Source organism: Acinonyx jubatus, chromosome E4 (genome assembly GCF_027475565.1).
Source record: "Acinonyx jubatus isolate Ajub_Pintada_27869175 chromosome E4, VMU_Ajub_asm_v1.0, whole genome shotgun sequence".
NCBI lineage: Eukaryota > Metazoa > Chordata > Mammalia > Carnivora > Felidae > Acinonyx > Acinonyx jubatus.
The window spans coordinates 56,077,856-56,099,493 of NC_069395.1; the positions used below are offsets into that span (position 1 = coordinate 56,077,856).

At 36.8% G+C, this 21,638-nt stretch overlaps 1 protein-coding gene across 5 annotated transcripts in view; it reads left to right on the top strand.

Moving 5' to 3' along the window:
* The window catches only part of KIFAP3 (kinesin associated protein 3), a 173,235-nt gene that overhangs the window by 55,146 nt on the left and 96,451 nt on the right, over positions 1-21,638 (top strand). For all 5 annotated transcript variants that reach the window (XM_053209388.1, XM_053209389.1, XM_027046391.2 and 2 more), the window contains one exon: positions 11,071-11,249. In XM_053209388.1, coding sequence (XP_053065363.1) covers positions 11,071-11,249 — 179 coding nt within the window. The remainder of the gene's footprint in view (positions 1-11,070; positions 11,250-21,638) is intronic.

Here is a 21,638-nt window from a genome sequence, read left to right on the forward strand (position 1 = left end):
GGTATGATCTCAATTCTTTTATACTTATGAAGGGCTGTTTTGTGACCCAGTATGTGATCTATCTTGGAGAATGTTCCGTGTGCACTCTAGAAGAAAGTCTATTCTGTTGCTTTGGGATGCAGAGTTCTAAATATATCTGTCAAGTACGTTTGATCCAATATATCATTTAGGGCCCTTGTTTATTTATTTCTCTGTCTAGATGTTCTATCCATTGTTGTAAGTGGAGTATTAAAGTCCCCTGCAGTTACCACATTCTTATCAATAAGGTTGCTTATGTTTGTGATTAATTGTTTTATATATTTGGGCATATAGACATTTATAATTGTTAGCTCTTCCTGATGGATAGACCCTGTAATTATTATATAATGCCCTTCTTTATCTCTTTTTACAGCCTCTAATTTAAAGTCTAGTTTGTCTGATATAAGTATGGCTACTCCAGCTTTCTTTTGACTTCCAGTAGCATGATAGATAGTTCTCCATCCCCTCACTTTCAATCTGAAGGTGTCCTTAGGTCTAAAATGAGTTTCTTGTAGACAGCAAATAGATGGGTCTTGGGTTTTTTTATCCATTCTGATACCCTGTGTTTTTTGGTTGGAGCATTTAGTCCATTTACATTCAGTGTTATTATTGAAAGATAGGGGTTTAGAGTCATTGTGAGGTCTGTAGGTTTCATGCTTGTAGTGGTGTCTCTGGTGCTTTGTGGGCCTTGCAACATTTCACTCACAGAATCCCCCTTAGGAGCTCTTGTAGGGCTGGTTTAATGGTGATGTATTCCTTCAGTTTTTGTTTGTTTGGGAAAACCTTTATCTCTCCTTCTATTCTGAATGACAGACTTGCTGGATAAAGGATTCTTGGCTGCATATTTTTTCTGTTCATCACATTGAAGATTTCCTGCCATTCCTTTCTGGCCTGCCAAGTTTCAGTGTATAGGTCTGCTACTACCTGTATGTGTCTACCTTTGTATGTTAGGGCCTGTTTATCCCTAGCTGCTTTCAGAATTCTCTCTGTATCCTTGTATTTTGCCAATTTGACTGTGATATGTCGTGCAGAAGATCGATTCAAGTTATGTCTGAAGGGAGTTCTCTGTGTCTCTTGGATTTCAATGCCTGTTTCCTTCCCCAGATCAGGGAAGTTCTCAGCTATGATTTGTTCAAGTACACCTTCAGCCCCTTTCTCTCTCTTCTTCTTCTTCTGGAAATCCTATGATATGGATATTGTTCTGTTTGATTGCATCACTTAGTTCTCTAATTCTCCCCCTCATACTCCTGGATTTTTTTATCTTTTTCTCAGCTTCTTCTTTTTCCATAATCTTATCTTCTAATTCACCTATTCTCTCCTCTGCCTCTTCAATCCATGCTATGGCCACCTCCATTTTATTTTGCACCTCATTTATAGCATTTTTAAATTAATCATGAGTATTTTTTAGTCCCTTGATCTCTGTAGCAATAGATTCTCTCCTGACCTCTATGCTTTTTTCAAGCCCAGGGATTAATTTTATGACTATTATTCTAAATTCTTGTTCCATTATGTTGCTTAAATCGGTTTGGATCAATTCATTAGGTGTCGCTACTTCCTGGAGCTTCTTTTGAGGAGAATTCTTCTGTTTTATCATTTTCGCTACTTTTCTGTCCCTTATGCATTTTAAAAAGCTTGTATGCTGTACACCTGTGAGCACTGCTATATTAAAGGAGGGTCGTACACTGTCCAGGGCCTGGCCCTTCAGGAAATGTTTTTTCGGAAATTGTTACTTGGTCTCTGTTGTTGTGACTTTGGTTATTTTATTATCCTACTCATAGTAATATTTTGTACCCTCCACCAGGTGTGCTTTGATTTGTTCCTTGGAGTAGTCCTGTAAAGGAAAACATATAGACAAACAGGAGACAGAAACATGCAAACACACAAACAAATAACACAAATAAACAAAAACAAAACGCTAAAGACTAAAAACAAAACACTGACTACAAGTAGAGAAGAGGGTGGAGGCGGTGCTGATGGAAGAGCATATATAAGGAGAGAAATGACAGGGGCAGGGTGGGGAATTCATGTTGATTAGGCAGAGAGACTAAAAGGCTTAACCCGGAGAGAGAGAAAGGAAAATAAAGGAGGCAGGGAAAATGAGACGAGATAAAATTACCCAGACAGAGAAACTGTATGGCTTGATTAGACAGACCAATAACCAGAGTAACCAGCCTAGGGGAAGGAAGAGATAAGGAGGGGAAATGGCGCGGTGGGGGAGGGGGGGGGCGGCGGGTAGAATATATCTATATATCCAGAATTGACCTAGAGTTAATCCAGGCAATGCTGCATCACTTGTTGGGAGGAGCTGTCCACAGTGTCTGTGCTGCTCAGGTGGTTACACAGTTATCCACTGCAAGGGGGTGTGGTTTGGCGTATTCTGAACCCACCTCCACTATGGGCCCCAGGAGTGATCCCTGAGGTCCCACTGTGGTGGTGGTGGTGGTGGTGGTTTGGTGCGGGGGTGTGGGGGGATGTGGCAGGAGAGGGGGTATGGTGATCTCCCAGTCTCTTCCCCACAGAGCCAGACCCAGTAGAGTCCATTTGAATCGTCCTCACCGTGCCCTGGGGTGCAGACGGGGCTGTCCTTCTCACTCCACCAACTCCCCTGACCCTGTGCTTGGCTAGGATTCAAAGTCGCCCCAGCTGGCTTGTTCTGTGCCACTGCGCTTCAGGGAAGACCGACTTCTATTGCGGACTGAGAGCTGTCGCCCTCACCACGAGCCCCCTGGTGGCGGATGCAGGCAGCCTTTGTCTTTTACCAAAGCACTCCAGGGAAACGGCCACCTTATCCTCCTGCAGACTGAGCCCTTAGCTCAGCCACTGTTCCGGGGGTGGCGGAAGCAGGCAGGTTCTGTGCTGTCACGCAGCCTTCCAGGGAGGGAACCACTTTCTCCAGCTGCAGACTGAGCCTCTGATCTACCACTGCACCCAGGGCTGGCTCCCCTCCTTCCCAGGTGCGTGAACAGGGAGCCAGGCCTCAGTCTGAAGAAAGCCCAGCAGTTAGAGATGGGATCCCTCTCAGCCTCAGTCCAAGGTCTTTCTCCTGTCCAGTTACAGTCCTGCACTTCCCTAGCCGCTCTTTCTCTTCCTTTTGTTTCTCTGCAGAAGGGGGTCCCTCCCCTCCGTGCCCACGTGGCCTTTTTTTTTTTTTTTTTATCTCCCCCAGTTCGCAGTTACCCACCTATCTTTTTTCCAGCTTTCCCATTTTCTTCCTAATAGTTTCAGTCTCTTTTCCTCCCAGGCTCTGGTGTTCAAAGAGAGACGTGGGACTTATGGATCCTCCTACTTCTCCACCATGTTGGCCCAGATCCTCCAGTCTTTATTTTAAAGTCGTTTGTCCAATATAAGTATTGTTACTCTGGCCTTCTTTTGACATCCATCTGCATGATAAATTTTTCTCCATCCCCTCAACTTTCAATCTGGAGGTGTTGTTAGGTCTAAAATGAGTCTTTTATTGGCGGTATATAGATACATCCATTCTTATACTCTGTATCTTTTGATTGAAGCATTTCGTCCATTTGTATTCAAAGTAATAATTGATATGTATTTATTGCCATTTTATTACTTGTTTTGTCATTGTTTCTGGAGATTTTTTGTGATCCTTTCTTGTATTTCTCACTTTTGGTTTCTCCTTTGCACTCAAAGAATCCCTTTTAATGTTTCTTGCAGGGCTTGTTTAGTGATCCTGATCTCTTTTAGTTCTTGTTTGGCTGGGAAACTCTTTATCTCTCCTTATATTCCGAATGATAGCCTGGCTGGATAGAATATTCTTGGATGCATATTTTTCCTATTTGCACTTTGAATATATCATGCCACTCCCTTCTAGCTCTAACTTTTGTTGAGAAATCTCTAGCTACCCTGATGGCTCTTCTCGTAAAGTAAGGATTTCTTTTGCCTTACTGCTTTTAAGATTTTTTTCTTTTATCACTGTATTTTATATATTTAATTTTAATATGTCTTGGTGTTGGGTCTGCTTTTGTTGATTTTGATAGGAGTTCTCTGTGCCTCCTGAATCTAGATGACTGTTTCCTTCCCCCAGATTAAGGAAGGTTTCAGCTATTACTTCTTCAAATAAATTTTCTGCCCCCTTTTCTCTCTTCTTCTGGGATGCTTTAATACAAATGTTAGTATGTTTGATGGGGTCACTGAGTTCCCTAGTCTATTCTTGTGTTGCATAATTCTTTCTCTCTTTTCTTCTGCTTCATTATTTTCCATTATTTTGTCTTAGGTCATTAATTCATTCCTCTGCTTCTCCCAGCCTGCTCTTCAGTGCATCAAGCCTGTTTCCAATCTTGTTTATTGCATTCTTTGTCTCTGATTAATTCTTTTTAACTCTTTTATGTCTGTTGTAAGGGTTTCACTGATATTTTCCATTCTTTTCTCAAGCCCAGTGAATATCCTTATAATCATTGCTTTAAATTCTCCATCAGGCATGTTACTTATATCTGTTTTGCTGTGACCTTGTCTTGTTCTTTCATTTGGGATAAGTCCTCCATTTTGGCATTTTGTCTAAGCCTCTGCCTTCTTCTGTATATTAGAAAAGCCAGTTCCTCTGTTCCTCTTTTCCTGAAAATAATGGCCTTATAATGAAGAGGGCGTGTAGTGCCCAGGGCCTGGCACTTCAGGGAGTGTCTTTGGTATGTGATGCATGTGCTCTGCTATTGTGTTTTGGCTGTTCTGTTTTTCAGACCACTTGTCTGTAGAGGCTTTCCTTGCCTGCAGTGGGTAGTGTTTGGTACCTCACCTGAATGTGGCAAGTTTTAACTAGATGTGCTGCGATCTGCTTGTGAAATGAGACCTGACACCAACTCCACCAGAACTGAGGCCCCTGCAGAACTCTCTGGTCAGGAGTGTGTGAGCAGGAGTTTGTGTGGGTCTTCTGCAGGAGGGGCCCCGATGCTGCACTGGGCTGTGCTGGAACTGAAAAGCAAGGTTGACTGATGTGGGCAGTTCCACTGGACCACAGTGGGGTGGGGCCTGGTTTGTGCAAGTTAGGCAGTCAGTGTCAGTGTTGCTCTGTTTTCTGCAAATGGCTCTGTTTTTTATGCTGAGGGGTGGTGGGAGGGAAATGCTGCCATCCAACTTCTTTGTTCCCATAGAGGAGTCTCCTTGAATGCTGCCTCTCAGGGATGTGCTCAGAGAAGAGGGAATAATCTCCCATCTGTGTGCCCCAGGCATCATACTCTGCTCCTGGGTTATTTGCCTGCCTTGTCTTCAGGAGTAGGGCAGTGCCCTAAGGGCTCTATCCTAGCCAAGCCCACTGAACTTTAAAACTCCAGGCTTTAAGTCTTGTTTGCAAGAACTCACAAAATTCAGCCCCTTTTTGTTTTCCAAGTCAGTGGCTTTGGGGAAATATTTGCCTTGTGTGGGTGTGTACTCTCTCTCTATCCCTCTTCCTCCCTCCCTACCTCTCTCCCTCTCCCTTTCCCCTGTTCCTGTCCCTCTCCCTTCTCTGTGACCATGGCTTCCTCCCCTCCATAGCACCCATGGTCCATTTCTCCCCTAAACTACGTCTCTGCACTTTCTACCTTTTTAGATGTGGCCTCTCCTCTCCTTTTAGTTGTGGAGTTCATTCTGTCAGTCTTCAAGTTGATTTCTGGGGTATTTAGGATGATTTGATAGTTATCTAGTTGTGTTCATGGGATGAAACAAGCCTAGGGTCCTCTTACGCCACTGCCATCTTCCGCACTCTTCTGAGAAAATACTTTTTATGAACTGAATTTTTAATTTATTGAGACTTGTTTGATGGTCTAGAGTATGGCCTCAGCAGATGTTGCATATGCAATTGAATGTGCATTCTGATCTTGTTCTGTGGAGTGTTTTGTAAATGTCCATGAGAAGTCAGTTGCTAATGTGTTCAAATCTCTACATCTTGTTGATTTTCTTTGTATTTGTTCTATTAATTATTCCAAGAGTAATATTATAATATCTGACTATATTTATGGATTTAACTATTTTTCCTGAAGTTCTGTTAGGTTTCGCTCCATGAATTTTAAACTTTTTTTATCTTAAGGATGGAAAGATACAAGATCGTCACATCCTCTTGATCCTTACCATTATGAAAATGATCTTCATTATCCCTGCTAATATTCTTTTATCTGAAATCATTTTTCTCTTGTACTAATATAGACACTCCAGCTCTGTTCTGACTAGTGTTAGCATGCTGTATATTTGTCCATCCTTTTAAGATATTTATATCTTTATACTAAACTGTGTTTTTTATACACAGTACATAGTCTAGTCTTGCTTTTATTTATTTATTTTTTATCTTTTTCCCTCTTTGTCCTCCTTGTCTGCATTCTTATGGTTGAAGAAGTTTTTTTAACTCTGTTTTATCTCCGTTGTTGGCTTAGCTATAACTCTTTTGTTGGTTGCTTTAAGGTTTATTAAATATATAAATATTTAAATATGTTAAATATTTAAATATATTTATATTATATATCTTTAATTAATCATAAGTTGTCTGCCTCCAGGTATACATATTTAACCTATCAGAAGTTAATTCTGCCTTCAGATAATATTGCACCACTTCATCTGTGGTATGAGAACCATTACTCCTGTTTCTTCCCATCTCAACTTTATACTATTATAATTAACATTGGTTATATTTATATATTATAAACCCTACAATACATTATTATACATTTACATATAAATGATTTTGTTTTAAAGATATTTAAATATTAACAAAATAAAGTTACCATTTCCATTGATTTTGTTTTTTTGAGTAGATTCATATGCCTGTGTGGTGTTTCTCTTTCTTCCTGAAAGATTTCCTTTAATATTTCTTGTAAGACAGATTTTGTGATGATGAATTATTTTAATTTTTTGTGTTTAAAATTCATTTTTTTCCTTTTTTGAAATATTTTTACTTGTTTAGAATTTAAGGGTGACTTTTCTTTTTGTTAGTAAAGATGTTGTTCTACCATTGACTTGTTTGCATTGTTTTTACTGGTAACTCTTCTGTCATCTTTTTTTCTTTTTTGGTCTGCATATAGAGTTTCTTTTTCTCTAGTTGCTTTCAGATTGTCTCTTTATCATTTGTTTTGACCAGTTTGATTATGATGTGCCTTGGTGTAGTTTTCTTCATGTTTCTTGTTCTTAGGTTCATTGCCTATATTGGAACTGTGGGTGTATAATTTTATCATATTTGGAAAATTATTGGCTAATTATTGGATAATTATTTCCAAAATTATCATATTGGAAAATTATTTCTTCTGGGACTTCAATTACAGGTATATTAGGCCACTTTATTATTTTTTTGTTTGTTTATTTATTTATTTACTTATTTATTCATTTATTTATTTATTTACTTACAGCGTGCCTGAGCAGGGTAGATGCACAGAGAGGGAGAGAGGGAATCCCAAACAGGCTCCACACTGTCAGTGCAGAGCCCAGTGTGGCACTTGATGTCATGAACCATGAGATCATGACCTGAGCCGAAATCAAGAGTCAGATTCTTAACTGGCTGAGCTACCCAGACCCCCTGTTAGGCCACTTTATACTTTCTACGTAATTCACTGATAATCTTTACATTTTTGCTGTTTTTTTTTTTTTCCTTTTTTAATTTTGGAAAGTTTCTGTGGCTATGTCTTCAATTTTATTAATCTTTTCTAATCTCTAAATTACTATCCCACTTAGTATATGATCTCAGTCATTAGAGTGTCCATTGCTAAAAGTTGATTTGAATCTTTTTTATAGCCTCCATGTCTCTACCTAAGTTTCAGAACATCTTGAAAATGGTTGTCTGTTAATGTTTCTATCTGAATATTCTAACCTTGGTGTCAATTCTAGGACAGTTTCAGTTAGCTGAGTTTTCTTCTCCTTACAGGTTTTATTTTCCTGCTTTTGTAAATGGCTTTTAATTTTTGATTGAATTCCTGAGAGTATGAAATTTACATTGTTTGGTGTTGGATATTTGTTTATTCCTATAAATATTTTTGAACTTTCTGCTGGGACATAGTTAAATTACTTGGAAGCAGTTTGATTCTTTTGGATGTTTCTATTATGATTTGGTAGCATGGATATAGCAGCGTTTAGTCTAAAGATTATGATTTCCTACTTTCAGGGCAAAACCCTTCTGAGTACTTTACCTAATGCCACATGAATTATGAAGTTTCTACTATGGCTGGGAGAAACAAGCATTATTTCCAGCCTTGCGTGTTCACCATGTACTTTGTCTTCCAATTCTGTTACTTTGTTTGGCTTCCAGCCTCAGATTCCTAATTCACATGGTTAGAACACAAGGTAGTTCTCCACAGAACTCCAGAATTCTCTCTCTGTACAGCTTTCTCCTCTCTGGTACTCTTTTCCGTGAACTCTAGCCACTTTGGCTTCCCTCGTCTCTTGGTTCCATCTCTTCAACTCTGGGTGTCTTTTGGGTTTGGCCAGGATTTTCCCTCTCTGTGTCATGTCCTAGAGACTCTCAAGGCAGTATTCTGGGGCAATCATAGAGCCATCTCATTTATTTTTTGTCTGTTGGGTCAGTGTCCTTCATTACCTGATGTTCATTGCTGTGAAAACCTTTATTTTGTATATTTTAATCTGGTGGTGGTTGTGGTTGTTACTGTTTCAGGTAAGGGTTTAAATCTGGTGCCTGTTATTCTGTCGTACTAATTTCCTAGAGCTGCCAAAACAAAGTATCACAAACTGGCTCATTTAATAAAACAATAGAAATTTATGCTGTCATAGTTTCTGCAGGTTAGAAAGCCAAAATCAAGGTGTTAGCAGGACCGTGTTCTCCCTGAAGGCTCCATAGAAGAATCCTTCTTTGGCTCTTCCTAGCTTTTGGTAGCTTCCCATAATCCTTGGTGTTTCTTCGCTTATGGCTGCATCGCTCCATTCTGTGCCTCCATCTTCACATGGCTGCCCTCCCATTGTAGCCGTGTCCTTTGCCATTCTTACAAGGACATAAGTCATTGGATTCAAGGTCCACCCTGATCCAATATGACCTCATCTTAACTAATTACTTCTGCAAAGACCCATTTCCAAATAGGGTCAAATTCTGATGTTCTATGGGACATGAATTTTGGAAGAACACTATTTAACCCATTATATCTCTTTTGGTTGCAAGCAGAATTCTACTATTTGCTTTTTCAACACAATTTCATTAAAAAAATTTTTTTAGAGAAATCGATTCATTGAGTGCTAAAACACTGTTTAAATCAGAGAGTATACAATACAAATTTTTTAAGTCCCAGTTTTTTAAGTGTATTTCTTGGTTTGAGACAGAGAAATGAGCCGTTTGTTGTCATGAGTATTAGGAGAACAGAACTAAAATACGTCAAAGATAGTCACACACATCCCACAATATTTACAGGGAATACCTTCTGTCTTTCCATGGAAAGACAGCATGGAAAACAGGGTCAGAATCATCCTGTAGAAACTTCCTAATGAAAACAACCCAGTCAGCTTATCTTAAAGTTGAGCATGGCTGCCACAGAACCCCATCCAGGGCTCCCATGCTTCCTTTGCTGCTCCAAAGATACTGTGCCAATTGGGCAATGCTTGTGTGCAGCCAACATATGGGACACAAAAAGTCCAAGGTCCCTAGAACAGGACTAGGTCCTGGGGACACTCCCCTCCCTCCCAGATCCATCTGAAAGATACTTTAGATTTCAACACAACTTTAAAACCTTTTAATAGTACCTTGCATGGAGAGTCAGCATGATGCAGTAGTGTAAATACATGAGCTTTGGATTCAGATAGGCTTGAATTTTAATTTAGCTCTATCACTTTCTTACTGTGTGGCTAAGGCAAGTTATTTAACTTCTCTGAACCTGGGACTGCCTGTCTGTAAAATTTATAATACTTCTTTTCCCACAAAATTTTCTTAGAGATAAAATGGTTTGCTGTTTATATATCAACTAGTACAGTGCCTGCTATACAGTAGCCTTAATTAGTATGAATTCCCTTTACATCTCCAATATTTGTTAAATAAATTACATATTTACAACTATTGCATATATTTCTTATTTTCATAAAGATATAGAGATGGTTTATAAGAACACATGAAATGCTGTAAAGTAATGAGTAAACCAAGGCCATAGTACTATGTTGATCATAATAGCCTAAAAATTCTGACAAACCTTTCAAGTCTTAACTCTGAAGCTTCCTGTCAGTCAAGGCAAAATGGAAAATATTGTGTGTTACAAATTCTCACTGTCAAAAGGGATGAATCATAGGAGTTTCTTAGGAGAACCTAAACATTTTTATTACAGTATCTAAAAGAAATTTTACTTAGAATTAGTAAACAGTGCCTTAACTTTGTCTAGTGTCACAACTGTGTTACTGAATTTAGTATGACCATTATCTATAGTAACTATCAGAAAATCAGTTTGAGTATGAAAAATAGATTTTAGTATCCTCACACTTAGCCCTGGCTATATTATATGTTTTGGATTATAGTTCTTTTTGTTGTTATTAGTGAGCATACACTTTTATATTAGTTTCAGGTGTGCAGTATAGTGACACTATACACACAGTATTTCCATACATCACCCTGTGCCCATCACAGGTGCACTCCTTAATCCCCATCACCTATTTGACCTGTCTCTCCCTCCCCTCTGGTAACCATCAGTTAGTTCTTGGATTATAGTTCTTTTTAACGTAGCAGCTCCTAGTTGTTGAAGTTTTACCTTGTTTTCTACATGTATAAAATTATTTTTCCATCTACCTGTCTTACTATTTATTAACATATACCTTTAATGCCATTTGCTTACAATTAAGCTCTAAGCTCCGAGAAGGTAGGAATCATTATCTTGTTTTGGTTAGTGCCCTTCTCAGGATCATAAGAAAATGATTGTGTGTGTGTGTGTGTGTGTGTGTGTGTGTGTGTGTGTGTGTGTGTATGTATATAGTTTTAATTTTTATAACATATGTATTTCTCAGTAACAACAAATGTTTTCTAATGAGCCAACTAATAATAAATTAAAAACTTTTAAATATAATCTTCTTAGAACTACATCTGTTACTATGCTGAGTAGAAATGCTTTATTAAATTGTTGATTCAGTATGCCAGTCATTTTACACTCACCTGTTTTACTCTTTTAGTTGCTCTTTATCTGCTTCTGAATCTTGCTGAGGATACACGCACAGAACTGAAGATGAGGAACAAGAACATAGTTCACATGCTGGTGAAGGCTCTTGATCGGGACAATTTTGAGCTACTTATTCTAGTTGTGTCATTCTTGAAGAAACTCAGCATTTTTATGGAGAATAAAAATGATATGGTAACTTACATTTAAATAGTCCATGTTCACCATTTTCAAGTTAGAAATATTTTGATAAGAAATAAATACATTATTCCCCTACTGAGATTATTCTGAATGAAAATTTTACAATGGCAGTAACTCTCTTAAATGGCTTCATTAGGAAGTATATTCCTTATTAGTTCATACTACACTAAATTGAAACTATCTGAATAAAAAGTGTTTCCTAATATATTGTATAGGATGAGTCTTTCCATATTAAACATAATATGTAGAAAGTAATTTAAACTTAACATTGTCCTTCAGAAGCATCTGGTTTGTTATTTTCCTTTAAATTATTTTTTTCTCCCGCATTTCTGATATTGGTGTGCGGAATTGCAATCTAGCCCAGTCTTTCCTTTTTCGCCTACCATCCCAGTTGGTAGCCACAACTTGTTGATTCTACTTAAGTGTCTCTTGAAGCTGTACCTCCTTTTTATTCTCCGTGCTGTTGTATTAGTTCATGCCATCTTTATTTACACCCTCTTCCTTTCTTGTTGAATATTATAGTAGGCTTCTATTTGCCATCTTATATTGTGTTGATGGGTGATCTTTCAGAAATACAAGTTGATTATATAGTATTTCCCCTTCTGAAAAGTATACACAATTCAGAAATAATGTAAAGGTAGAGTAGAAATTATCTGCTTTTTTCCCACATCATTAAAAAAGCTTTGTAAGCACAGTGTTACACTGTATAGATATTATATTAACCAGAACTTGTTTTCAGATATTTAAGTTGTTTATAATTATAGCTATTTTAAAAAACACTTGAGTGGACACATTTGTACATGCATCATTGTCTATATTTCTGATTAATTTCTTAGGATAGATTCCTAGATGTGGAGTCATTAGATCATTGGCCTTAACTGTATTGAGGACCATTTTAGAAGTATATGCCAATACAAGTCATTATATGACTGTGTATTATTGGTATAAGTAGATTCTCTTTCAGATAGTCTAAATATATAGTATTTCTGCCTGTTTTTTCGTTCTTTTGAAGTTAAAAAGTACTTCTTTAGGAAGTACCTTATGCTTATTGAATGGCACAGCGTGCTCTTTGAAAACCTGAGACTGATACATCAGATTTAATAAGTGCCTTGAATTCTGATACTTGAAATACATGAACTTTTATTTTAACCACAGATATTTAGTATCTGTCATTTTCATCATTAGTATATAATTATTGATGATCACTGTATGCCTGATACTAAGATTGAATTTACTTAGATTAATAAAAAATATGTTTTTTGTTTTCATTGATATTATTTTAAAGAAGAATATGATGAGATGATGATATATACACTCTTGAGTAGAGTGTAGGTAAATAATTGCTTTCTCTTGCTACAAGTTGAAATAATTCTTCCATTTTTGTGTTTAGATTAAGTTCACCTTTAGTACGTTTGCAAAATTCAAATTAATTTGCCATCAGCATGTATCTACTACATTTTGGTTAGATTTGTATTTAGGAAATAAACTTTTTATGTGTTCATTCTATCAAAAGTGATCTCAAAATTATTATTAAAAATAATTTTCTGGTAAGGTCATAGATTTGGAATATACCATATAAATTGTCTCATCAAATCTCACTTTTTATTGAGGAGGAAAAACTGAGGTTCAGAAAAGGTCATTTTTCCAAGGTCATAAAAATGATGCAATTAGCCAGATTTTTACCATAGATGGCATGCATTTCATCTTTCACTGTGGAAGAAGTACATTTTATTTAAAGGCATTGGTAGAATCAGGATTTTCAGAGCTTGGCTAGACCTTACATCTATGTCTAGATCTAGCTAATTTTGCAGATAAATTAGCAGAAAATCAGAGAGGTTAAGGAATTTGCTCAAAGAAACATCTGTGGGTATTTGGCTTCCTACTCTTTCTCTCTGCTCCCAGGGCAAAACAAAACAAAAAATCTTTATGTTTTTTAAAAAGATATTTTTGGCAAAGATTAAGTATCAGCAACTTTTAAATGTTGGCCTCTAGGAACACTGAAAAAGAATTGGCTGAAATAAATTTGCTGATAGATTGTTAATAAACTGTCACTTTATATAAAACATTTAGTAAAAGTACTAATTAATTATAAATTCCATTTTATAGACATAGATTTGAAAGGGCATTGCATGTTGAGATAATTATTAAATTTAGCTTGTGGGATTGGGCTTTTATCAATCAAAAACACATGATTAGAAGGCTATGTCTAGTGTTTAACCATCTGATTGGACCACATGGTACATACTTCACATTCCATTTTTTGCAATGGAAATGCAAATTAATTTTTTAAAACTCTCATTACTTTATTAGGTTTGCTATAACAACCATTGTGTAAGGTTCTTATTTCAAAAGAAATATATTAACTTGATTTAATTAGTAACAGATGAAGCCTGTGGCAATTTTATTTAAAAGGGGTGGAGAGGAGGAATTGTTGCTCTATTTTTGAGGATGTATTATGTGTCTAAATAAAGTGTTCATTTTACTGTTGATGTGAACTAATACTGACCTTTTTAGGGTTAATATATTTTAAAGGAAATTTAATTTACTTAAAAAAGTCTTTCAATTAATGATTTAAATTGACTTTGCCTATTTACTAAATAAATACAATATAACAAAAAGGGAATAAGAAATATTAGAGTATGATTTTAATAGGAACAAGAGAAAGGGTATATATTCCTTAGATTTCTTATTTTCTTACTAAGTTTGAGAGGTTTTTTAAAATATTTTTAAATTTTGAATAGGTCTTTTAACAGTTATTATGTCTTGTAAGTATTTTCTCCTTTTCTATGACTTGTCTTTTCATAAAGCAGAAGGTTTTGTCATGAGGTCCAGTATATCAAAAAGTGTTTTTAATAGATTGCATTTTGGTGTTGTACCTAAGAAATATTTGCTTAACTCAGGATCCCAAAAAGTTTTCCCTGTTTTCTCTGAGAAATTTTGTAAGATTTGTGTTATTTTTGTTTTAGTTTAGGATATCCATTTTAAGTTAATTTTATATGTGGTACAAGGTATGGATCAAGATTCATGTTTGAATGTAGGTGTCCAGTTGTTCCAGCCCCATTTGTTGAAAAACCTGTCCATTCTCCACATAATTGTCTTTGCAATTGCTTTTGTACTTCTGTTGAAAATCAGAACAGGCTATATATGTGTGGTTTTATTTTTGTACTCTCTCGTATTTAATTTATCTACCTGTCTGTGCTTTCACTGATATATCTTTGTCTTTATTACTGTAGCTTTATAGTAAGTCTTAAAATCAGATAGTATAAGCCCTCAAATGTTATTATTCTCTTTCAAAGTATTCTGGCTATTTCATGTTGTTTACCTTTCTATATACATTTAGAATCAACTAGTCTATTTCTTAAAAAAATAAAAATAAAAAATCCTGGAATCTTGACTGGGATTGCATTAACTCTATCGGCAGGATTCAATATATTAACCATACTGGATTTTCCTCCATGAGTATGGTATAGCTCTCCATTTATTTAGAAACTTCTTGATCTTTTCCATCATTTTATGGCTTATAGCACATATATTTTGCACATATTTTGTTAGATTTATACCTAAGTGTTTTGCCATTAGAAATAATAGGGGTTTTTTTGTTTTGTTTTTTATTTTAGGGAGAGAGAGCATAAGCGGGAGACAGGGGCAGAGGGAGAGAAAGAATCTTAAGTAGGCTTTATGCTGAGTGTGGAGCCTGACATGGGGCTCAATCCCATGATCCCAGGATCATGACCTGAGCTGAAATCAAGAGTCAGACAACTCAATGACTGAGCCACACAGGCACCCAGCTATAGTAGTTTTTAAAAAATAAATGGTTTCCTGTTATTGACGGATAGCATACAGAAGTTACATTTGACTTTTGTGAATTTTCCTTGTGTCTTATGACCTTGCTGAATTCAGTTTTTTAATTATAATGGCTCTTTGTAGATTATTGGAGATTTGCTAAGTAGACAATTATGTTATCTATAAACAAATGTTTATTTAATTCTAATCTGCATGTTCTTTCTTTCTTTCTTTCTTTCTTTCTTTCTTTCTTTCTTTCTTTCTTTCTTTCTTTCTTTCTCTCTCTTATTGTACTGGTTAGGTCCTCTAGTATGATGTTAAAAAGGAATGCTGTAAGTGGATACCCCTTTCTTTTTACTGATCTTAGGCAGAAAGCAATTCTTTTACTATTAAATATGATATTAAGTAGGTTTTTTTGTAGATACTGTATCAGTTTACTTAAGTTCTATTCTATTTCTGGTTTGCTGAGACTTTATCAGGAATGGATGTTGGATTTTGTTAAGTGTCTTTTCTACATCAGTTGAGATGATCACATGGTTTTTCTTCTTTAGACTGTTGATACAGTGAATTGTGTTAATTGACTTTAGATATTGAGCCAGTCTTGCATTCCGAGGAGAAACACCACTTGGTCACGATATATTATCTTTTTATATATTGTTAGATTTGATTAGGTAATATATTGTTGAGGATTTTTGTGTATGTGTTTATGAGGGAATACTAGTTTATAGTTTTCTTATGATGACTTGGTCTGCTTTTGCTATTAGAATAACAGTGTTCTTATAGAATGAGTTGGGGGAGCATTCTGTTTTTAATTTTTCTGGAAGGGTTGGTGTAGAATTGGTATCATTTCAATCTAAATATTAAAAAAACTATTAATGTTATTTATTTCTTTTTGAGTGGTAGCTTTGTAGTTTTAATCTTTCAAGGAATGTATCCATTTCATCTACGTTGTCAAATGTATGGGCAAACAAGTTTTTGTACTTTTTCCTTCTTACGTTTTTAAAGTCCAAAGGTGTGATGTGATTATTCCTCATTTCATTACTGATATTGGTAATTTGTTTCTTTTCTCTTTCTCTGTCTCTTTTTTTGTAAGTTAGTGGTCTGTCAATATTATCGATATTTTCAGATAGCCAGCTTTTGGTTTGATTTGGGGAATATATTTTCACTGAATTGAAAATTCTAGGTTGACATACTTTATAAATATCACTTCATTATTTTCTGGCTTTCATAGTTTTTGACACGAAGTGTGAGGTAATTCTTATCTTTTGTCTTCTATATGTAATGAGTCTTTTATTTTCTATCTGCCTCCAAGATTTTATCTTTGCTTTTCAACAGTTTGAACATATATCTCTCTAGGCGTGTGTGTGTGTGTGTGTGTGTGTGTGTGTGTGTGTGTCTGTGTGTCTGTGTGTCTGTGTGTGTCTGTGTGTGTGCTGTATTCTACTTGGGATTCTCTGAGCTTGTATGTGTGGTTTGATTCTTTCCTTGTTTTTAGAAAATCCTTGGCCATTATCTCTTCAAGTATTGCTTCTGTCCCTTTCTGTGTCTCTTCTGCCAGATTTCAGTTATACCTGTTAATCCATATGATATTGTCTCATGGCTCTTTGATACTGTGTTGTTGTTTTATTCTTTTTATTTTTAAAATTAAAAAAAAATTTTAGTTCAATTTGGAAGATTTCTATTAATCTACCTCCAGGCTTACTTATTCTGTCATTAGCTATATCACATCTGCTTTTGAGCCCATGAAGGTTTTCTTCATCTCTGTATTGTGTGTGTATGTGTGTGTGTATTTAACATTTCCATTTAATTCTTTTAGTATCTTTTTCTTCAAAATTCTGTGTTCATTCATATTACCCATTTTTTTCCAGTAGAGCCTTTAACATATTAATCATGTTCAATTATTACTAAATAATAATTCTCTGATATGATTTTAAATTCTCTGATAATTATACAGGTCATATCTAAGTCTGGTTCTATTCACTGCCTTCAGTGGGATATTTTCTTGCTCTTCATGTATCATAATTTTTTATTGAAACCTAGACTCCATGTGTTGATTAGTACAGATTGAGATAAATATTATTTATGTCTGGAAGACAGTGTTCATGTTCACCCTCCACTTCAGACTTTCCCAGTGTGTCTGTGCCTCAAAGAGGACCTCTCACTTCATTTTAACACTCTCTCAGCAATGTACTGCTATTACTTGTTACTTGGCTTTTGCCAATATGGTGCCGGGTTCAGAGAGGGGGAAAGAGGAGATTTTTTTGTTGTTCTGATTTAGCCTTCAGGCAGTCTTAGGCTGGTCCCATGCCCATAGTTATACTTGTCAGCAGTGGGCTTCTGCAGTCATCCCATCAACACCTCTCCTCTGGAAACAGAGGAACGGAAAAGAACAGAAAAGAACCGTTTCTTTCCCCCAGCTGCTGTGGGTCTTTACCTGTGTTTTGGATGTGACAGGTTTTGTCGTATTTACCCAAGAAGCTTAATTAAGTCTTTTGTTTTTTAGGGAAAATAGGAGGAAAAGATCTGGGCAGCATTTTATGCCTCTTCCCTAATGGCAGCCGTTCCCCTCCCTGAGGCCCCCTCGACTAAGGGGGAAGTTTTCTTCCATGTCCTGTTCTGTCCCCAGTTTTTCTTGTGACCTTCCGATCAGGTCCCAGGAAAGACCTTGTGAGTGGTTGCAAACACCCTGAGCATCTGCAGCGTCACATTTCTATAGTCAGGCTTCTTCACAATTTATTTAAAATCTTCCATGCAATCTTCTCTCCCAGTTCTGCGGCAACTCTGTTTTTTTCCAGTGAACCACCCTGTGTATATAAACCAGCGCTCATGGCCCTTCTCTCCTTCAGGGTACCTACCTTCCTTATATTTCAGGCCAGTTGATTTCCTTGGAACCTCAGCTCTTTGATGTTTTGTTTTGTTTTCTTTTGTTTTGTTTTGTTTTTTAAATGTTTATTTTTGAGAGACAGAGAATGAATGGGGGAGGGTCAGAGAGAGGGAGACACAGAATCTGAAACAGGCTCCAGGCTTTGAGCTGTCAGCACAGAGCCCGATGCCAGGCTGGAACTCACGGACCGCGAGATCATGACCTGAGCCGGTCGGACACTTAACCGACTGAACCACCCAGGCACCCCAATGTTTTTTGTTTTTTTTTTAAGTTATGATTTTATATCTGGAATTTTCTTCCAGTTAGGGTGGGAACCACATCTTGTCCAGATTTTTATATCCTAAAAGTAAGTTTGAAGTTCTGCCTTTTTTTTTTTCTTTTTCAGAAGACGGGATATAGTTTTTATTCACTTTTATATCTCCCACCCTGTCCAGCACAGGGCCGGACACATAGTTCTGCCTATTTTTCTTAATCACTATGCCTCTACTTGACTACTTCCATAGTATTTTAATTAATCTCCCTATTTCTATTCTTGCCTCCTTCCGATACATTTTCCACTTTGTAATCAGAAGGATAGTTTTTAAAGAGTTCCTTGAATACTGAATCTTCCATATCACCCCAAGGCCTTTGCACATGCTATTTTTTTTCCATCTAGGCCACTCTTTCCTCTGCCTCTTCAGTTACCTTTAGATAACTTCTGTTCATCCAGGAGATTATTTTTCCTTAGAGAAGCCTTCTTTGACAACTCTTCACATTGAGATTATATCAGATCCACTCATATTTTTTCATGGTACTGGCTTTTGTTTAAATCTTCTTAAGTAACTGTATAATAATTTCTTTATTTCACTCCTTCTAGAATATAAGCTCCATGAAGACAGGTATCATTTCTCCCTTGTTCACCAATATGTAACTGGGACTTCAGTTAAAAAATATTTGTTAAATGAATAAATGAAGCTTAAAAAGTTGTTATTTACTGTAATCAGTGAAGCTAGTGATAGAATTATGGTTCTGTATAAATTTGACAAATCTTTTTCACTGACCTCTATGGAAATTGTAGGAAGGTAACAAAATATTTACCTGGCCTACTCAGAAGATTAAACTAGGAGAAAGGGAGAACCAAAATTAGAGTCTTTGGAGATGGATTTGTACTTTTTAGTGAAGAGCTCTAGATAGGATTACAGTGTGGCTGTGGAGTGAAGATAGAGGTCTGAAGGAAAAATCATTGTTGGTTTGTCAATTTAGTATTTTTTAAGAAAACCAGTGTTCACCGCTTAGCATGGAATGAGAGGGAAAAAGGTATATTGAGGGCTCAGTTAGCAATGTGACTTTTATGAGGTCAATGAAAGATTGCAGTAAAGGTATGGCAAGGCAAATAAATGCTTTAGTTTTCTAATACAAGAAAAGTAGAGCAACATTACTCATAAGTCTTTCGGTAATGATCAAAGAAACATGTAATTATTTAATAATTTCTCTCCTTTTTAGCCATTGCTTTGTGACAGAGGTGTGAGATATTTTTATAGCCAACTTGTTTTGATTGCTACCTTAAGAAAAGTGAATATTGGGGCGCCTGGGTGGCTCAGTCGGTTAGGCGGCCGACTTCGGCTCAGGTCATGATCTCGCGGTCCATGGGTTCGAGCCCCGCATCGAGCTCTGTGCTGACAGCTCAGAGCCTGGAGCTTGTTTCAGATTCTGTGTCTCCCTCTTTCTCTGACCCTCCCCTGTTCATGCTCTCTCTCTGTCTCAAAAATAAATAAATGTTAAAAAAAAATTTAAAAAGAAAAGTGAACATGGGGCTTATGTTACCAAAAAAGTTCTGTTTTCTATGAGTTCTCACTGTAAAGCAGGCTTCTCTCGAAACAGTTTTATGATCACCTAGAATGAGGGTGAGCAAACTTCTATAAATGGCCAGGTAGTCAATATTTTAGTCCTCATTTGATGTATTTATTTTTGGTTCATGTGGTCTCTGTTGCAGCTTCTCCTCTCTGCTGTTGTAGCATGATAGCAGTCATAGTCTGTAAACAAATGAGTGTGAGTGCGCTCTAATAAAACTTTTTTTACGAAGACTGAAATTTGAATTCTAAACATTTTCATGTGTCATGACATATTATTCATTTGATTTATGTTCAACCATTTAAAAATATAAAAGTCAAAACCATTTTTAGCTCTTTAGCTAGTTTAGCAAACTAGCCATAGTTTGCTGACCCCAACCTGGAGTTTCCACTGTTACTCGTAGACCAGCTTCTCTCCTGAGGTTTTGTTTTTTGTTTTTTGTTTCTTTTAAGGTTTATTTGTTTTTGAGAGAGAGAGCACAAGTGGGAGAGGGGCAGAGAGGGAGGGGGACGGAGGATCCTAAGCAGGCTCCCTGCTGACGGCAGCAAGCCGGACATTGTGGGTCTGAACTCCTGAACCGCAAGATCATGACCTGAGCAGAAGTTGGAAGCTCAAACTACTGAGTCACCCAAGTGCCCCTTCTCTCCTGAGTTTTATAAGATTTTCAAATACCAGATGACTACCAGGTCAAATTAAACATGACAAAAATAAATTTTTTTTTTTTGTCCTCTTTGCCCTATACCCGCTTTTCAGTTTACAGATCTTAGTTAATGAACCCACGTTCTCCTTATTGACTGTGCAGAAAAGGGCTTGGGATTGCTCTCCTTAGATAGGCCTTCGCACAAGGCTGACCCGTGGCTGGCATCTGGGAACTTGGATTTCAGGCGTGTTTCCACTGTTACCTAACTGATAAGGGTCTTTTACTGTGCCTAAACTGTTTGCACAAGCAATGTGGTTTTTGCTAAACACCTGCTTTCCTTCTGGGAATCTAGAATTTTAGTTTGTGCTGGCATAGGGTTCCTGTGTGACCAGCCCCCAATAAAAACCTTGGGCACTGAGTTTTAGCCTCATTTCAATATTGAAGCACATCCTGGATGACTGTGTGGGGAGAGGATTCTAGGAAATTTACACCTCTGGACTTTGCCTCCATGTGCCTTTTCCCTTTTATGATTTTGCTTTGCCTCCTTTCATAATAACAAATGACAGTCACTGTCAAGGTGACTGCATGCTGAGTCCTGTGAGTCCTTCAGCAAATTACTGAGCGTTGGGGTACTCTTGGGGACCCCCGTCACATTGACCAGGACACAAACCTGAAAGTCATCTTCAGTGCTTCTACTTCACTTCTCATTCAGATGCTTTGACCATATCTCCTAAACATCTCTCAAATTATTTCCTCTTCAACCTCGTTGTCCTTTCTTTGATTCAGACTCCAATCACCTCTCACTTGTCTACTGCAAGATATCCTTAAGTGCCTGCTTTCGATGATGTCCCTTACTCATTTGTTTGTGTCCTATTCTGTGTATGCATATGTGTATATATGTATGTATGTATTTATATATTGATCTTTATGCTACTAGTCTGACCACATCACCCTCTGGACTTAAAATCATTCAAAGCATTCTTCTTAGCACTAAAAGTTTTTTGTGATTTGTTCAACATCTATTTAATAGGCTCCTGCCATTCCCCAACTTATATTTTATACTATGTCCATACCAAAGCACTTGCAGTGCCCCAAATAAGCTATTTTATGCCTAAGTGTCTAGCCACTAGCTTTTCTACCTGGATCTCCATTGCCTTTCTTAACCAGAGACTAAGTTATTAGACAGTTTTAAAAACTTTATTCCTAATTTGAAGTCTTTTCTACTCTTCTAGATAGCTTGGTATTC